Raw genomic sequence first — 19,937 nt, forward strand, 5'->3', positions numbered from 1 at the left:
ATTTTAATACTGCCCCCACCTTTAAAGGAAAGCCTGAAGATAGTGGGGAGGGAGGGAAGGGGGTTAAACCCTAAATTATAACGCATGCTCCCAAAGCACTACCAGGATAGCTTGTGTGTGGAAATGAACCTGTTAGTCTTTAAATAGGAGAAGTTTTAATTCGAGAACAGTCCTGAAGACTGCCAGCTCGAATCTGAGATTCCTCAGCCTGGGATTCTCCCTTCCGAGGGGATGGCTGGAAGCCAGAGGGCCCGCAGCCCTAGCTGGCAGGCCCAGCCCGAGGGAGCCCAGGAAGCCGGTGGCACCGGGAGCGAGACGGCAGCCCGAGCCCTGCTCCGCTCCGGCACACGCGCCCCATGGATGCTCCGCACCGTTCCCTGTGGGCGAATGGGTCCATCCCGATCAGAGCCGTGGGACATCACGGGTTTCTACAAGCGGAGCTACGGCCCAACAGCAAAGGCAGCGCCGCACAGCCCCTTCCTGCGGCACAGACCAGCACGGGCAGCTTCCCTCCGGCGTCAACGCCCTGCCAGGGCACCGCGCTACTCGAGTGTTGAAAACGCCAGTGATTCGACCCGGTGAAACTCAGCAAGGCCGCGGGGAAGCTCAGGAGCCGCCCTGAGGCGGCGCCCGCGCAGCCCTCTGCCCCGCATGGAGCGCCCCCGGCCACCGCCACGGCCCCGCAAGGGCCGGAGCAGCTCCCGTTTCCCGCGTCAGGACGGTGCTGCCCAAAGCTCTCTGCCCCCTGCGCCCACCTTGCTCGCCTGCAGGTGACAGACAGGCTGCTAAGAGGGGCACATCTCAGTCAGGCCTGGAGGGACCCATCTCCAACCTTCCCAGGCCCTGCCCATTTTGCTGAGGTGACCCAGCCCACTCATTCCTAGGAGCATTTAATCTTCCCCTGCGAACCCTGGGCACATCTATAAAACCCTCCTTCTTTGCCACGTTACCCAGGGGAGCACAAGGGTTGAGGAGAACAACACTTGCTGGCTTCCTCTTTCAACATTACCAAACGCCAGGTCACTGTTTACTGCTACCAGCTACCATCAAAGTCAACTTTCCAACACATAGCTGGAAGGTTAGCAAGCTGGAAAACGGGTTCCTCACGGAAAAGGCATGAAGGGAAACAAGAAGGGAGGCGGGGTAAAGTCGGATGCAAGGAATAAGGCTGCGGGTTTGACACGCCATGCAACAGCTCAGTCTACGTGCACTGTTCAAACACGGTTCTCGGTAACGGCTTGCTGTGCGAAAGGCTTCCGCTGCTGCGAACCTCACCCTAGCGTTTGAGCACACCACTTATAGAAGGGATTTTTCAAACCTGCACTTACGAGAATTCATTGAGAACTTCTCCATCATACAGATTTAAAATAGCCTGCACCAAAAATATTCACAGTTTATTTTTCATGAAACAAATAACTAGTTAACACATGACAATGCAAAGCAGAGTTGGACAGAGCAGTGCAGATACCTTTCTGGTTACAGCTGTAGCTGGCTGGGTGGCTGGCACGGAGGTAACCCTACTTACACAATCTACATGACTAAGTCCAGCTCATGGGAAGGCCTATAAATGCAAATTCAAGATTTATTTTTCCTTCTCACACATGATAAATACTTAATATACTTGACCTCAATACCATTTTTAAAATTTTGTTTAAAAAAAGTTAATAAATGCCCTTAGTATATCTTCTCTCTCAATGGTTCTGAGGAGTTGTCCTGATTCCCTTTGTGCAGGAGTCACGCAGAAACACAAGCTGCTCGTATTTCCCCAGTTTCAGCAGCAAGCAGGAATCGACCTGCCAGTCTTCCCGGAAAAATGACATTAAACAGTAAGTTTCCATAAGCCATAAAGCTTTTTTGAAGTCGCTAGCTATTCTACAAAGGATCTGAAATGATTCGGACTAGAGAAGGGATACACCATAGCACTGGTAATGTCCCCTTGTGCCCAGCACACCCAGCCTTTACAGCAGGACATTGTCTTGGGTGCACACAGCAGGAAAGGAGAGCGGATCAGGATTTGTCTTGCTACAAGTGTCTGTCTCCCTTCATAAAACACTGCAAAGCTAAAGACCACCCGGCTCCGGGAGCAGCAAGCACTTGCAAGCCAAATGCTAACAACGACCTGCTCCCAAGTCAGGAGGAAAGGGTCGGCCTGGAGGTAAACTCTGTCCTTGGGGGGAGACCTACGGATCTGCCCGGCCCTGGAAGGACACACTGGAGCTGTACAAGAGGCGGGCGGCTGGCACGGAGCGCCCCGAGGCTGCGGGAGCTGCGTCAGCGGAGCTCAGGCAAGTCATGGAGGTAACGTGTTGTGAGAGTGGGAGGGGGTGCTGGCCAGGCAACGCTGCCTGTTGGCGGGACACCGAACCCCATCAAAGCCGGGCAGTGCCACCCGGGGACACCTGCCCTCCTCCTGGCTCTGAGGGCGGCGGGGCTGGTGTCACAGGGTGCCAATCCTTCGGTCCCTGGGGTACGAGCGCTTGCCCCATGAGCATCACGGCAAAGCAAACTCCTGCCTCGACGCTCAAGTCATCCACTGCTTTCAGCAGGTCTAGTCTGGACACCAGCCTGACAACCACCAGGAACAAAACACCTCTTTAACTGGAAAAGGGAGAGAAGGAAAAAGAGTGCCAGCCAGCTGCTAGAGCCCACTGCGTTCCAGTGTGAGAACTACTATTCAGTTGGAAGGACACACACACGCGCACACACACACACACTAAAATAGTCCAGTTAATTCAAGTCTCCTTTGGTTGTAGATAAGCCAGAAGCTACCCAAGGGAAAGGTGTTTCGATGGGTCCCGAAACAGACACAGCTTTCTTGCCCCTGTGCCACAGAGCGAACGGCACAGGCTCCGCGTGCAGCTCTGCAGCGCATCACTGCTGGGAAGACCAGGCGTGATGCACGTCTGAGACGAGCGAGAAAAGCCCGCTGTGTTTGCTGGCTCACGGTATTGACAGAAGTCAACAAGAGACTAGATGGAAATTTCAAAGGGAGCACCGACACCCCGCAGGGCTGGTGCGCAGCACCTTGGGGAAATTCACTCTGCTCTGCTATTGCTGCTTTATAGGTCACAAGGTTTTCAAGTGCAGGAAACACCCTGCGTGTCCTGGGCTAAACGTTTAAGACACAAGAATGAAAAAATACTGCCAGAAGGCTTCTTCCAAGATCCCTCTCTCCTCTGACCTCCTTCAGATTTCCCGTTTCTTGGGCCTGGACAGTCGCAGCTCTGTATAAAGGAGCCTTGATGAATATTGCCTATTGCTGGAGTGGACTGCACAGCCCGGGTGCAGCGGGCTCCTCTGCGAGCTCAGCTGGAGACGACACCTGCCCTTCAGTGAACCACGCACGCAGCACAACCAGGGAATGAATGGACAGACCTTGCAAAGCACAACCCTGCAGGGGCAGAACTGGGCACACAGCTGTCAAACCCCTTCCCTGCTGCTATTCTCTAGCAAGGGAACACACCTGATTGCTCATCTGATCCCTGGAACATCTCCAGTCCCAGGGGGCCTCACTGATCTGCTTCTGCTAATACACAGTAATACGAAAGACCCCCCCTAGCTGCACTTGGGAACCCACCTGTGAATTAGACCTGGAGCTTGAACATGCTGGATCAGTAATGTGACCATTCCAATGGAATCTGAGATTTTATCCAGAGTGGACTCTTTTATTTCAGCTTTACCGTTTGTAAAAGGAAGAGGAAAAGGTCACGGATGCTCTCTCCCCTTGGCTGGGCCACACTCAGACTTAAGTGAATGTCCTTGCTCATGTCATGAGAGAATATGGATAGGATGTGCATGGGTTAGGGGCTGGGCTCAAGGAAGTGAATTAAAAATAAAAAATAAAAAAAATAAAATAAAGGAATAACCCCCTCCCTAAACATTAAAAGACTGAAACCTGCCTCCCATATTCACCAACCTCACTTTGGCTCTGAGTCAGCCAATTCACGACAGACAGAATCCTGGTTATGGGCTAGCGCCGTGTTTTGTTCAGGCAAAGGGTCCTGCTCCTGAGGAATCAGTACTTTTCCAGCCAGCCAAGAAATCTGGTCAATTGTCTGAATGTTCCTGACAACCCACTGCACCTGCGCTGGGGACGCGGGTGCCTCGCGGGCGGGCCGAGGGGCCTGCTCGAACGCACACAACCTCTCCGATGTCCACGGGGTTTGCTCGGCGGGGGCCGGAGCCACGTCCCAGCCGGGCTGAAGAGTCGGCTCGGGGAGTTTCTCTGCTGTCCGAGGAGACTGCTCCGCAGGCATCAGGGCTTTTGCGGCAGGCCAGTGGGTTTGCTCATGCGCCTGTAGTTTCTCCGTAGGCCAAGGTACCTGTCCGACATGCGCTGCTGCCTTCCCAGCAGACCAAGAGATTTGCTCAGCGGGTAACATGGTCCTCTCTTTCTGCTGGGAATTGGCCTCCCCAGCAGCGGCTCCCCTCTCTTTCGGCTGAGCGTTCTGGTCGACGGGCCGCAGCGCCTTCTCGGACAGCAGCAGCCTCGGAGCCGCCGCAGCCGGAGGCTTCTCCAGACCTTGAGGCCGAGGAGCTACGGCCGCCGTCAGCTTGTCTGACGCCTGCGGCCACGGGGCTGTCAGAGTGAGAGGCCTCTCCAGCAGCTGAGGCCGGGCCACTCCGGAGCCAAGAGCCTTCTCCGGAGGCAGGACCCGCAGCGCCGCGGAGTCGGGAGCCTTCTCCGGAGGCAGGGCCCGCAGCACCCCGGCGGGTAGAGGCTTCTGCCCCAGGGGAAGCCGCAGCGCCCCCGAGCCCAGAGCCTTCTCCACCGGCAGGATGTGCGGCGACCTGGAGCCCGGGGCCTTCTCCAGAGGCAGCGGCCGCGGCATGCCTAGGCTGGGTGCCTTCTCCGTGGGGAGGATCCGTGACATTCCCGAGGTGGGAGCCTTCTCCAAGGGCAGGGGACGCGGCGCCCCAGAGCTGGGTGCCTTCTCCGGCGCCGGGAGCCGCACGGCCCCAGAGAAGGACGCCTTTTCTGGGAGCAAGGGCCGTGGCAGCCCAGATCCAGGAGCCTTCTCTGTGGGCAGGATCCGTGAGATCGGGGAGCTGGGAACGTTTTCAACGGGCAGAGGCCACAGCACCCCAGGGCCCGGAGCCTTCTCTGATGCGGGGACACGCGACACCACAGAGCTGGGAGCCTTCTCCACGGGCTGTGGCTGCGGGCTCTGGGCAGCAGCTTTATTCAACAGCACAGGCTGACTGGCCACAGCAGGCTCATGCACTGCCTGGGGCTGTGGGGTCCCCGCGGTGCCGAGAAGTCTGTCCGACAGTGGAGGGTGCAGGCATTTCGTTGGAAACTCCTCCAGCAGCGGGGACTGCTGGGTCCTGGTGCCAGTGAGGGACTTGCCCGAGAACCCCAGCACCCCGGCGGCGGCAGGAGGCTTGTCCGATAGCTGCAGGTCACCGGCAGCAACGAGCGACTCGTCCGACGACGGCGGCGTTCCCGGGGGAGATTTGCTCGGCAGCTGAGGCTGTGAGGAGTCGCTAGGAGACTCGTCCAGCGGCCACAGCACCGCGTTGGCGGGAGGTTTGTCGGGCTGCTCAGACCTCAGCGCTACCACGATGGGCTGCTTCTCCGACTGCAGCCTGAGGGACAGGGCAGCCTGCGGCCTGTCCGAGGGCTGCAAACGGAGCGACAGGGTGGTGGGAGGTTTGTCCGAAGGCTGCAGCCGGAGTGAAAGGGTGGTGGGGGGTTTGTTGGAGGGCTTCAGCCTCAGTGACAAGGTGGTGGGGGGTTTATTTGACGGCGGCAGCCTCAGGGCCAGGGTGGCAGGCGGTTTGTCTGGTGGAGGCAGCTTCAGGGCCAGGGTGGTGGGGGGCTTGTTTGACGGCTGCAGCCTCAGGGCCAGGGTGGTGGGGGGTTTGTCTGAAGGCGGCAGCCTCAGCGCTAGGGTGGCGGGGGGTTTGTCCGATGTCTGCAGTCTGAAGGCCACGGACTGAGGGAGCCTGTCCAGAGACTGAGCGCTCAGGTCTGTGTCTGCAGACGGCTGCTCTGGCGGCTGGGTGTCCTCGCCGTTGGCCAGTGCTCCTATGGGAGGCACATACTCACGAATTTCTCCTGGCTCGAGCGGGTTGGGCCCACAGGGATCATGCTCTGTGCAGCACAAACGTCCATCCAGCTTGGAGATGAAGAGCATGCCTTCTCGGTGCTGCTTGCAGAAGGATCTGGGGCACATCTCGCAGAAGGAAGCTGCTTCCTTGCCACACAAATCGCACTGGTGCCACGGGCATTCCCATTTTCCTGCAGTATGGACACAAGAGAAAAGACATGATTTAGGAGTGGTACAAAGGTAAGATAAAAGGTGAATGGATACAAGATGCAAGGATGAGTCAGAACATGCTGAGAACACTTGCATATGCTTCTGCAGCTGCTGGTTCTTAATCTCTGCCATAACTCTTAGACTTGGCAGTTAACAGGAATTTGCAGTCCTTAGAAGCGACGAGGGAAATCATCACCATGAAAAATAAAAACCATGCCAGGTGAGAAGAGAGGCCCACCTGAGTTCAGGATGACACTAACCAGTATGGGCACCGACATAAGGGCAGACATCTCCAGCTTGCACCTCATTGTGGCTCTAATTTCCAGAGAACAAACAAACAAAAACCCAACAGTAGCTATGTACAAGACACCTGCTGGACTTTCTGAAGTAATTTCATCCAAATTATGTTTAAATTCTGGCCATATAGATTACAGGGTGCCCTCTATGCTGAATGATTTGTGGATGTTTCAGGTTCATCTAAGTCTTTATTAGTTCTGGGGCCAACTTCCTGCCTTCCTGTTTATCAGCAAGCAGTTGTCAGAGGACAGCGGATATAAGGAAATGAATTTCTCTCGTCTCTGTCCCCAAGACATCTTCCTTAACCCCTGTGTATGCCCACAATAAAAGTGCTTCTTAACACGAAACGGAGCTGTGCCATGAGAAGGTCACTGTCCACACTGAATCTGTTCACTGCAGGATCAAAGTCAGCATGGAGAAAGAGAAAACAAAAAGTTCATAGAGTCTATGTTGTCCCTGTTGCATGAAAATTGATCTTACTGATTCAGCCCTCTGCTTCAACCCAGCCAAGGCTGCTGCCATCTCAACCCAGCTTCTAACGAGTTCACAGATGGCAAGGGCAGGGGACAGCCACCAGCAGGGCAGCAGCAGTGCCAGTGCTGGAGCACTCCCCACCCTGCCCGAACCAAGCCCACACAGCTGTAGTTTTGGCTACCAGCTCTTTCCAAGAAAGGCAGGAAGAGATAGAGACTCCTGCTCCCGCGCTGAGCAGCTGCGGCCGTTTCTCGACGCACTTGTGCAACATCAGCTTTCCATTCCCCCTGCCTCGCACGCCGCTCTGCCCCCCGGGCTGCAGAGCATGTTTTGCTGTTCCTTTGAAGCTCATCCAAGACTTCTGTTCTGGTCTCAAAAAAAAAAAAAAAAAAAAAAAAAAAAAAAGTACACAGAGCCTCTATGCCTTTCCCATTTTTTTTTCCGAACATGGAAGCTTCAGACAAGATATGGTTTCCCCTCTCGGCCTTGCAGTGCTGCTCCCCCTGCTGCTCCCACACCAACTTTGCACCAGCTTTTCCCACTGCCAGGACTGGGGAGCTCTCCTGACGCTGCTGTTAGAGAACAGCCACTTCGAACACGGGCAGCGGCCACTGGAGACATTCCGGACTTGTTATTATAGAGGTCATTTGTAACAGCTGAAAATAAAATAAGACAAAAACTGCCAGTGGGTTTCATCAAGGACGGCTGGATCAAACCACACAAATGGCCCCTGGCAGGATAAAAGGCCTAATGAATAAGGAGCCTCTCCAGAAAGCTCCCAGGGAAGAGGAGTGCTCAGAAGTACGATCATACAATTAGTAGCATGCAAACAAGCAGAAAATTCCCACTGTTTGACAGCAATCCTGTGACAGGAGAAGCCTTTGAAGTAAAAAAATGATGAACCTTTAACATTCTGTATGGTATTCTAAGATGCTGGTTAGGAAAATAACAGCATAGATTAAAAAAAAAAGGTAAAACTATTCTTAAAACTCAAAAAGCAGCTATTAATGGTCTACTGTCAAAATGAGAGAGCTTTTCAAATAAGGTCCTACAGGAGGCCTGTTCTAGTCTATATTAAATTTTGGAAGCAGAATAGTAAATATCTTCACAGAAACATCTGTAGACGACAAGTAGGCTTTGAGCAGCTTTTTGATGGGCAGGCTCAGAATACAAAATTAAATCGATAAATAGGACAGATACTCTTACACCAGCAAGAAGCCATAAAACAAAACAAAAAATGTGCAAATCATTATTTCAGGAAGAAGAAATAAAACAAATATATGAATGAGATCAAGACAACAGGACTCCAAGTTAATGGGGCAAATCACAAACTAATAAATACATATATATAAAAAGCTGTTTTTGCAAAATAAGTCAAATCTCATTTCCTGAAGAATTTTATGTAAAACACAAAACACAATTACTCTGTTCTGTTGGCAATAGCAAGCGCTTGTTGGCAACATCGTATTATTACACTTTAGGAAATATGTTGGCAAATGGGACACCATTCAGAGCAGAGCAAGAATTCTAATTTTAGAAAATAAGAGCTGCAGGGACAGACTTTTGTTTAATCTGGAAAAGGACTAAGGGGACAAGACAAGTCTTCCAGAGACAGCAATCCATCATTTTCAAAGTCTACTCAAAATATTAGGTTGTTTAACAGAAGCTCCTGAGCTACTAATGAACTAAAAACTGTATCCATCTTTTCCTTTCTCTGTATACAAACTAGAACATTCTGGATACTTTTGCCTCCTGTGTTAAATTTCTGCCTGAATTTCCCCACAAACGAAGTGATGCTTTGATACTCTTCCTTAACTACGAAACCACGGCTTTTGAGACGTCCAACACATTCTTCTTTAGCTGCCATTTTTCAGGAGTGTTTTTTTCCTCACAATTCATTTCAATAACTTCCATTCATCCTTGGAAAAGCAGCGAGTCTGAGCAACCAACACCTCTCCTGTCGCCATGGGATTGTCCTCTGCCAGGCCCGGAGGACAACTCTGGGGGTCAGCTCACAAGCACCGCTTCACGGGTGACAACAAGTTCCCCATTTGGCAATAAATGCACCCTCTGCAGTCACAGCAGGGTGTGCTGTGTGGTGCAAAAGTGGCAAAGATCCCTACTTTTTGGAAACGGCAGAGGAAGCACGACTCCCAGGGCCGGGGCGCCCCGCGCACTGACCTGCAGGCCTCTTGGTCAGGTTGAGGCAGTCGGCGTGGTACACTTTGGGGCAGCCCGATTTCTTACAAGAAACCAGCTGCCCTCCATCCCCGCAGCTGAAACACTCATCCTCCCGCTCCTTCATGACCTCCGCCTGCGACCTGCGCTTCATCTGCGGCCGTCGCTTCAGCTTCTTGGACTTTTCCTCAGTGAGGCTGGGCTGGCTCTGCAGGGAAGACAGTCAGTTAACAACAGGTCTCTGTCCCTTCCTGCCGCCGTGCCTTATAACCACAAACCCCGCAATTAAAAGCTGTTGCCAGCCATACCTGATGCTTCTTAGGAGGTGGCCACCATGTTCCTAGAGTTCCTACTGTTTCTATTTTGGTGGAAGCTTCAGAAGTTCGTGGAAACTTCTGAAGCAGTTTTCTCTCTCCCTGAAGTAACCACCAGAATACACTTACAGGCAGCGGTGACGGTCACTCTCACAAACCAAACCCTTTTGCAGTCTTGATCTCCTTGATCCTCCTAATGACTTTTCTCTCCCAAACACCTCTCCCACACACAGGTTACTGAATTACACATGCTACCTCACACGATGCCTCAAAGAGCTGTGTAAAGCAACATTAGTACTTCTCTAACAGAACTGCAAATACCTCTCTCCAAGCACCCTGACTGCATTTCCCTTTTCACAGCTGCATCACAACAGCAGCTCACAGTCAGGCCACGACCTATCAGGCCAAGAGCTCCTTCTCTACCATTATTTCTTATTGATGACCTTCACTGATGACCTAAACTACTCCTACCTTTTATCCCTTTTACCTATGCTCTCCTATTTTTCAGCCACAAAGGAAAAAAAAAGAAAAAAAAAAGAAAAAACTTTCACGACCAGTTTGAACCTGTTGAACAGGGTCCTAAATTAAATTTCCGTGATTCTCACTTTTTCACTGCAGTGCAATAGACTCCCAAAGCATTCTTTCAAACCCAAAGTTAGAATGGATCACTTTTAGAAGTGATCTGTGAGTATAATCAATGAAGTGTGCTCTTGCTGTATCTTCAAAAAGTTTAAAAATGTATCTGTTGTGGGATGAACTGGGGAGGGGGAATACTGTTTTTTTTTTTTTTTTCTTCTCCCTAGGCCACCTCATCGAGCTGCAATGAATTACCTCCATCATCACAATGGAACATTAATGCCAATGTAAGGACATTTTTCTCCGATTCCCATCATGCAGGCTGCAATTTCAGGACCAAAATGACAGTCAAGCCACATATAACCCAGAGGCAGTGCAAATATTCAACTCTAATTCACAACAACAACAGAAGAGAAATAACTATGCAAGATGTGTAATTCGCCTGATCCATTATCCTTTGAAGACTTTTTTTATCATAATTTTTATTCTTTTGGCAGAACTAAGGCCTGTCTCTCTGGGAAATATGCAAAACCTTCTGTTTTCATGGGGCATAATGGCTGTGCTGCTAGAACATTTAACACCTAACTGTGCGTAAGCGGCCAGTATCTATATGTCAGAGCAGGAGGTTTACAGAGTGCTTTGGTATCTCCTGAAACAAACCAACAGCTAAGACATAGATTTATTCAAGGACAGCTGAGAACTCAGTCAATTGCTTCTGTAATTTCTTTTTCCCAGTAAGAACGAGCTCATACAAGCAAGGTAATTGAAATCAATTTCTGGTACTGCAACATTACTGTTACAAAACCAAGCTCTCAAAAGTCCGTAAGTGCTAAAAACTAGTGATTTTTCTACTGCAGATAGGGCAAATTTCCTTTTCTGTCTGATGCGCATACTTTTAGTGTTTAAGAAAAATACAGAAAAAATAGGACCTTTATTATTGCAGGAAAGATGATGATGCAGAAGTCTGACCCTAAGGTATTTCCAACTTCAATCTAAAGGAATATGGGTTTGCTGGTCTTCCAAGCATGCTCATAATTTACTCAGGCCTCTACCTAGGAAAATGGCCTGAGCTAAGGTTGCTTCATTATCTGAGTTTTTTTTTTTTTTTCCCCCCACAAAACAGTTTCCTGTGACTCTTTGTAACAACACCAACTCTAGTAATTGAGGTCTAAGATCTGCACCTCTTAGACTGAAAGGCTGAGTATTCATCTCAATTCAAGCAATGTTCTCATAGCTATTCGAAAACTGATTACCCTTCCAGTAATCTCTATAGCTAACACACCATTTCTATGCAAAGAGATCATTTGGAAGAGTTTAAAAGAGTTATCAAACCTTTGGCCGTACTCCCAGGAAGCCACTGCAATTTGGGGCACCACATTTGCAAACTGTCTTTCCATTTCCCAGACACTCCAGGTTGTAGTTAAAAGTCAGCTCAGTTCCTAACACAAAAGCAAATCAAAAACAGAAGACAAGTTGTAACAAACTATGTAGCAGAATGTCTTATTATTACCACTAAAGTGCATTTAAATATGATGATACAAGTGACTGACAAAACTATGCAAGGATATTAACCATTATTCTTCCTGTACACCTGCGTAGATTGAGAGCTCAGTGCAACTCCCCTCTCCCCCCACATACTAGAGCAGAAAAGGGCATTCAACCCCATGCTGTGACACACTTAGTTCCATTTCTTGGTTCTGTAAATTATACCCAGGAACCTCCATTTATACCATGGACGTATGTGTTTCACTATGTCAGTGCTGGTGTTTTGTCTCATGAAGGCCTATGTGAAAACAGAAAAATTAAGGATGTTCCCAGTGAGCCACAAGCCTTTCCCTTACCCCCCTCGCACTCCATATTCCAGGTAGGACAGGGCAGTTCCTTACCAGCTTTGATATTTACAAGCGCAAAGAGGCCAACTCGAGTGTCACCATTCACACACCATTTCTGTGTCTCACAGTTGGGCTGGCAGCAATGGTTCATGAACCGAGCGTAATTGCCCTTTGGCCCAGCATCAATGATTCGATCCTAAAATTGCAAAGGAAAGGAAAAAACATGTTTAAGGAGTGCCACTTCCAGCTCAGGCCTTTCCAGCGCAGATATCAGTGTGCCAAGAGAGCATTTTATAACAGTGACACACATACACGCAGACATCTGGTGACACTTTCTCCTGAAAACACATGTGCACTATAACCACACCTAAGTAATGGGTTATCGCCCTGTGGTCCTTGGGCAATCAAGATACCCAACCAATTTCTGTACCCTGATGTCTCTGGACAGGGCTGGCAGATCATATGGCAGTAGAGCATCCCATGGGACAACATCTTCCTCTTCAAAAAGATATGGGAGAATCAAGGCCTCACGATGCTTTAGCTTACAAGAGAAGCAATTGTCCCAAAGGCTTCCAGATGAGGACAATATACAGCCAATGTCAACTTCAACAAGAAAGAGGAAAAGAGAGAGCTAGAAAGCAGTCACACCGTTATCCTGTTCCACACTCTGCATTTTATTTTCTATACCTGCTTTAATGGTTTTCTTTAGATCTTTCCAAGCCTGAGTGACAAAGTATGGAAAGCAGCTGACAAAATTATTTATCTCCAAAAGCCAGGAACTTAGGCTAATGACTGAACTTAGGCTCCGGGACACACTGAGAACACTCTTTGTGGCTGGAGAAAACTCCCTCTCTCTTCTGATATGCAAGTCCCGGGTCTTGAACATAAACGAGGGTCCCCTTGTGCCTGGTGACATATATCTGAGGACTGCTGTCTTCCTCAGCACTCACCAGTCCAGTACTGGACTATGCAAGTTTCAGCTGCTGGCAAGGACCCTGAGGTTATGAAATTCATCCTGTTATGTGCTAAAGCACAAACCACAATCTGCAGACAATTGTCCCTAGACAAGTCTCTCGCCTCTTCTGTATAAATTCCAATGAAGTTGGTTAGACTCTGCTCTTCATCCTAATAACCAACCTGAGCCTTCTCCACTGCACATCAAGTCCATTCTTTTGGTAGAAGTCCATTCATCTTAGTGGAAATGCACACCGGCTCATCAGCACTCTTAGCACCTTTATAATTACTGGGCAACCACTGTCACACAGCCCTTGAGATACTTCCCTTCTGCCTAGGACCTTGGCAAGAGCACATACCACATACCTTATCCAGTGTCAACATGTAGAAATTGGTGATGTCGTGCTCCTGAGCATAGCGGATTCGGGCTCGGCACTCTTCTTCATCAATTAGCTCCCCAACATACTCATTAACAAATTCACCCTGCAAGACAGAAAACAAGCTGATGATAAAACAAATTTCCTCCAAGAGAGGGGGACATCCACCTCTGTGCTTAAACTTGGTTCCTGTTTCCTTTGCAGAAACTTTCTCCTAACAGCTTTCCTCTGGGCTTTGCAGTCAGTTTGACCTCCAAGCTTCACTAAGAGCTCTGAATTATACAGCTATTTCACAAACTCAACAAATAACATGAAGTAAAACAAAGCAACAAGAGCCTCATATTATTCTTTGTGCTATGGAAAGAACGAGCATTCAGGGACAGCATAAAGGAAACCACAGATAGCTGGTTTTTGCTGCAAAGCTCAAAACACTACCTAACTGCATTCCAGTTGGAAGCAATGTCCATTTTGGGACCTGCAACAATAAGAAGCATAATGCACTTAAGGTGTCCTCTCCAGTAAATCCAGGAGCGTCACCTGTAGCCAAGTACTACAAAGGCTGCTTCAGCCGTCAAAGGGAAGCACAGGCAGCTCTGCTCCACCAGAGCCGAGAGGCACCTCCATTAAGTAACAGAGTTTTGCAGTTTCCACACTGCCAGTTAAAAGAGAAACAAAACAGGAGTGTCAGAAATCCTTCAACCTATGTCACAGCAGGTGGTGAAGCCTAAACTGGCCAGACTCTCGCACTTTTCCTACTGATATCAAGCCCTCCCCCACTGTATGTTTTCCATACACCTCCTTCTTCAGACATTCTTTTCCTTATATGCTATCTAATTGTCTTCTGCTTCAATTCATCATTTCTTCGCTTTGAGGTTGTTCTATTACCCTTTTTCATCCAGCACAGATGTGTGGCCTCGGAATAACTACCCTCTGGATTAAAAAAAAAAAAAGACAAATATTTCAGCTGCCTAGAGAACTCGTTTCAGAAATAATTACAGCCATCTTCAAAACATTCCCCCTTTGTAAGAGCCAAGCCCTGATCTCGGTAACGAGATTCTCATGTTAGAAGAGCCTGGCTATTCAAGAACAAGGGGAAAAGAAAACCACTGTTCCTTGTCTGGAAAGCCCAAGAATGGTCTGCAGGCCAGTGTTCTAGTGCATTCATAATGTTTATCACTTCACTGTCCCTCCATTCAGGCAGATAAAATCAAGCAATCATCTGAGTTACCCTGTTAGAGTAACACACAAACCATACACTTAGCTAAGCCAGACCATTCTTGTCAGAGCTGGAAAAATAAAATTCATCCACTTCTTTTAAAACCAATATTCAACGTTAAGAAAGTGTTTTTCAAATCACAAAAAAACATTTGAACATATCTGTTAGAACTGACACTGTGGAAAAGAGAGTTAAACGTAGAAACGGAGTACTTACTTTTCTAATGTCTGTTTTGGCTTGTAAGCCCCAGCCTCGTGCCAGCGTGCGGAAAATTTGTACCTCGGGATACTGCCGTTTGGAAAAGCACTGGTTCTGACAGCGTTCCCCAGCAGGGCACACCATGGGGTGGCATTCGTAGAGCAGCATGCGATTGATGCACTCGGAGTCCAGGCCGCACGGGTTTTCATCCGTTGGTTTGCAGTTGCAACGTGGGATCTCCGAGAGGTCTGCAGTGAAGATCTGCACCTTACCCACCGGCCGGTTTACCTTGAATGCACACGAAGGATGTTAGCTGCTTAGGAACAAGAGCTCATGGCCATAGTCACTGCTACGCTTAACCCTTGCCTAGAGCTTACAGGCTGCAGGGCAAGTTAGTTACAGCAAGGTGCAGAAAGACACAGATACATAGGCCCATGGGTACCTCTGTGTACATCACTTCAGGATGAGCACATGTGGAGGAAAGAGCTAAGGAGGATGTAGGTCCCCCATTAGCACCATCTGGTGCAGTCTGAATTGCTGTATCCTCCGAGCGGGGAGATGCTGCCAAGTGTCCCCCTCCCAGCACCACTGTGACTACATCGGCCCCGTCTCATCCCTCGTGGCCCAGTGCTCAGGCTGGGCACACACGGCGCATGCGAGTGACACCAAGCATTCACTGGATGAAACAGCACCCTCTCCAGCCCCTGGGAGACGGATCCTTCTCCCGAGCTTTTCCTCACAGCCCTCTTTTTGGAATCTGTTACCTTCTGGCTGTTTTGTGCTCTCAGCTGTCACTGTGAGAACCAGGCTTGCGTGCCTGTGACAGCGTGAAGAGGGCTACCTACACACCAGGGCACAAGCAGTTATCTCCCTACCCAACTTTCCTGCAGATGCAAACGAAAGAAAAAACAGACAAGGCTGGAATGGGAAGGCCCAAACAGGAGCTCAGAGTTAAGCCAAAGAGCTCTCTAAACACCGCTCCTGAAGGAAGCAGAGTGCAGCACCAGGTGGAGAAGCGACTGGCTTGTCTGTGGCACGAGCAGGGTCCTTTGGTTTTGGTTAAAGGCAGCGAACACTGAAAGGCAGGCAACAGAGAGTCAGGACTTTGGAGAGAGACACTGAAGAAAAGCTCCTTGCTGTACTTTGCATGGGCAAGAAATACTCTCAGGTCCCTTTTCTCTACCAAGAACATGAAGGAGGGAATGGTTTAGCAAAGCTACTTCAGCCCGGACACAATTTCTCAAGTCCCACCCACACAGCATAACTCCTGCGCTGGCAGCCTGCCAGTCTTATCCTCTTTCTTTGCTTAAAAGCAAATCAATCATCCACCCCAGGTTAATCTCTTTAACACATGCAGTCTCCTCTTCCTATTATTGCAGCCTCTTCCTCCTATTTCTGCCTCCCATCTGTGACCTTCCTGGTCACTCTGCGTTCCTCTCCTCTGCTGCTTCTCATCCCTTACTTAAACAGTTAGCTTGTCACTTCAACAGTGATGAGACACTCCCAAAATTAGGGCTGCTCAGCACTTGGCAGAGGTGCCATTGCTGGCTCTGGCACTACCACTCCAAACTGTACCACTTTCTAAGCAAGGTCACCCTCCCAACACGAAAGGCCCTAATTCAGACATTACTGATACAAAACCAGTTCCCAAGCAGGGAGATGCTTGGACAAGTCATGACTCTAATCCCCGTGGCACAAAGGCTCCCAAGGAAGCAGCAGTCTCCTGTGCTGCTTCTCCTCAGGTTAGTCCTGAAGTGCTGAGCTTCTTGGAAGGCCACGTAACGGAGTGGACACAGCTACCTTCTCCATTCCACCCTGAAGCCTTGCCTTCCTCATCGTGTGCTCCTACAAACAGTCTCCTTTCTTCCACAGAGACAAACAGCTTGTACTCAGACCTCAGAAGAACAACTGTCATGGCTAATGGCCATGACTATTATTATTTATATTAAAAGACTATCCAAAAGGCTCCGAACTGCCTCCACAATTTCTTTGTGTTGCAGCCAGAGACAGACTTAAAAATACCTTTAATGAGAAACAGGATTTCCACCACTGGAGCTGCCTGGCCCATGCTGCTGGCACGGTGCCATGGCATTCAGTTGTATTCTTTACACTGTACAGTAAGTCATGCAGGACCCACCTGTCTGCCTAGAAATCCTAGCTAGAAACAGAAAGGCCAGCAATTTGTTGAGCTTTCATAATTTGCCACACACACAAACACACACACAAAAGAACAGAAGGCAGCAATTTAAGAAAGAAGAGAACACACTCCACACATCACTACGTTGCTGCACCCCAACTGGGTCCACACTGCGAGTGCCTGAACCTCCTCAGCCCTACCTCTCCCTCTCAGTCATCTCCATCCTGTAGTACTCTCTTCTTTTCCTGCTTCAAATCCATCACAAAACACAACCCTAACTCTGAACAGTTCCCCAAAACTCTGCAGAACGGTTGATAGTCCAACCCATACATCTGCTTTAGTGGTTCTGTTTGATCAGCAGTGGATACACGAAACCCTGAAACACCACAAGAGGTGAAACAAGATACTACCAAGCTCCAGTTTGGGTTACCATATTCCCCACGGCTCTGCTCCACTGTACCTCAACCTGTCTGCTTCCCCACAGCACGTGAGAAGGCCACCTTGCACCGGTAGCACATAGTACTTGAGCACACTGCTCCTTTTACTAGTGCTCTCCCTTAAGTCCCCAAGGAAGAGAGACACTTCTTTCACACCACACAACTGACATGGAACAGAGATATCCAGATCTGCTCCAGTAAATCAGAGTACCTCTATTACTGGTGTCCAGCTTCCATACAGCGCTGCTGATACATGAATCCTTTCTGTGGAGCATGTCTGAAGTTGCCAGTGGGACCAAAGTAACCTTCAATTGCAGCCACATGTGCAAACAGTAGAAATGTTTCTGTATACCTGTAAATCACCTGCACCGATAGCTCAACACTTTTCTTCTGCACATGTCCCCCCACACTTGCTCTCACCTTGATGTGTTTGTAGGGAGGAGGTTTCTTGTCATTCTTTTTATCTTCCTGAAGCTGCCTCAGTTCTTTCTGTGCCTTCAACTCTTCAAATCTCACTGCAGCTTCCTGAAGAGCTAAGTGAAAAAACAACAGTGTGTGTTATTAGGAAGTCTCTCTGCTCACCTCAAGACAGGCTGTGAATGTCCACCCCATGTGCAAAGCTCAGTCCCTTGCACTCTCCTGCGTGGGCAAAGCCTGTGTCCCTGTAAGCTTGAGCACTATTTCTGCAATTGGCCCAACAGTGTCTGAGCTGGATTCTCACAGGAAGGTTCAGTAGCAACCACGACCAACGGCTCCAGTGACCGCACGGAGCTGCACGGCGTTTGGAAGGGCAGCTCTCACCCTCCACAGCCAAAGCGCCCCGCAGGGAGCTGCACAGGGCTCTGCAGCTTCACCAGAGGGGCAGGAAGGAAAGGCACCCACAGGACTCACAGAAAGGGACTTGCCTGCAGGTGAGGAAGCACCCAAACCATCAGCTAGCTTTGCCTGCTTTTATTATGCAGATGTGTCAGGCAGCTACATTCAGAACTGTATTTTTATACACAAAAATAATATTAAGACACAGCAAAGTTGACAAAGCAGCAGCTTGACCAGACATAGGGCAGCTTTGGCAGAGCTAGAGAAGAGTTCAAGACCTGCACATTCTGCATGAACTCAGACCTTTGAAAATTTTGAGTGGACTGGATGATACGTAAAAAGCAGTTTACTCAACAAATTTAGTTAACTTTAGCTCCAAAAGATCTCAGCCTCTCCCAAAAGAACCCCACTTCTCTACATGGGAAAGAAGAGAAACAGAACATGAAGTCACCATGGATTGAGAGGAGTTACCTTTCTTGTATATGCCATCCACACCTTTCCCCATCTTGTCTTTGCTGCTGACATCACCTTCCATGTAAGGGAACACACGGGCCTGATGTGTCCACAGGTAATCATTGGAGCCAAAGAAGAGCACAGGGAACTCGCCAATGTCATGTTTCATCTTCTGGATGTTGACGGGAATTGTCCTGGGGTGGCAAATCTCAGCTGGCCACCACCTGCAGAGGGAAGGGCAGTGAAACCTTGACTTGCCCACTCGCAGCGGGCTCAGATGCAGCTGCTGGGTTGAGAGGCACAGGGAAAGACTGGTGTGAGGGCAATCACCAAAGCTGGTGGAGAAAGAGGCAGCTACAGGAGAGGAAAACATGCACTTTACCAGCAGCTGCATGCATGGAAGTCAGAGGCTGCTGCACTGCACCCTACAAAAAGGAGCAGTTTCTCATCCTGGACACCATGACCACCACATGGAGAAGGAACGGGGACAAGTCTGTTCTGCCTTCACCTACCTGTAGCGCCCAACTTTCACCCAGACTACTTCCTTGTAGCGTGGCTTTTTGCCTGCCTTGCAGTCATTACAATACCAGCTTCCCTCTGGCATCTCAATGTTTAGACACTCACGGTGAAAGGCAGCTGGGCACGACTCACAGCATAAAAGGCTGCCCCCTGCAAAAAAGGAGATATTTATCAGAGTCATTGGGCAGAAGCATTGGCCTCTACAGACAGAATAAAACAGCCAGCAAAAAGGTATGATGCCCTTCTGCAAACCCTTTTCAACAGCTCATGCCATACTTTTATTGTACAAAGAACTTCTTTAAAGATCTGGAAGAATTCCTGAAGTTAGATTTCTATAGAGATGGATAGGAAGACAACCTGTTCTCTTCCATTTTCACGGGCACATTCTGCACAGGCAAAGCATCTACCTGTTAAAATGAGCTCTTCTGACTGTGTTTCTGTTATTACTTATCATTTACACCGGGGCCTTGCTCAGTGGCAGAGACCCAGCGCAGCCTGTCTCACCTTCCGAGCAGACAAAGCACCAGCTGACGTTGACGTGCTCATGGTTGCGACAGCCCCTCCGCGCAGTGAAGTGGTTGGGGCAGATGATGCTGTTGGAGGCCAGGACCACGGAGCCAGCAGCCAGGCAGAAGTCGTTGGAGTGGTACGCGACCGGGCACCGCACGCAGCGCATCAGGCGACCTAGCACCGAAAACACAGTGAGCCTCGGGGGAAGCCAGGTTTCCGTTTCTCCTCAGAGCTAGTCTGTTAGCATACGAGGGCCAAACAAGCAACTGCAGGTGATCTTCGGAAACAGAAATTTACTTTTAATCTTTATAAACAACCCATGTCATACTCATCGGATTCCACCAAACTATTTAATGTAACAAAACCTATTATTTAGAAGCGAAAAA

At 49.3% G+C, this 19,937-nt stretch overlaps 1 protein-coding gene across 4 annotated transcripts in view; it reads right to left on the minus strand.

Annotated features, from left to right (window-relative positions):
- Positions 1-1,361: 1,361 nt before the first annotated feature.
- The window catches only part of NSD1 (nuclear receptor binding SET domain protein 1), a 58,405-nt gene continuing 39,829 nt past the window's right edge, over positions 1,362-19,937 (minus strand). For 3 of the 4 annotated variants that reach the window (XM_088522550.1, XM_010219093.2, XM_088522552.1), the window contains 10 exons: positions 19,546-19,725; positions 19,035-19,191; positions 18,541-18,746; positions 17,674-17,786; positions 14,698-14,967; positions 13,255-13,371; positions 11,989-12,130; positions 11,435-11,541; positions 9,216-9,420; positions 3,645-6,244 (listed from right to left, as the gene is read on the minus strand). In XM_088522550.1, the coding sequence (XP_088378676.1) occupies positions 3,918-6,244; positions 9,216-9,420; positions 11,435-11,541; positions 11,989-12,130; positions 13,255-13,371; positions 14,698-14,967; positions 17,674-17,786; positions 18,541-18,746; positions 19,035-19,191; positions 19,546-19,725 (3,824 nt within the window). In that variant the 3' untranslated portion in view covers positions 3,645-3,917. Of the gene's footprint in view, positions 2,566-3,644; positions 6,245-9,215; positions 9,421-11,434; positions 11,542-11,988; positions 12,131-13,254; positions 13,372-14,697; positions 14,968-17,673; positions 17,787-18,540; positions 18,747-19,034; positions 19,192-19,545; positions 19,726-19,937 lie in introns of those variants that run through there. The other variant, XM_088522551.1, reaches the window with a different exon arrangement.

The sequence above is a fragment of the Tinamus guttatus genome, unplaced genomic scaffold (genome assembly GCF_059628265.1).
Source record: "Tinamus guttatus ecotype Peru unplaced genomic scaffold, ASM5962826v1 Tinamus_guttatus_pri_ptg000155l, whole genome shotgun sequence".
Lineage (NCBI taxonomy): Eukaryota > Metazoa > Chordata > Aves > Tinamiformes > Tinamidae > Tinamus > Tinamus guttatus.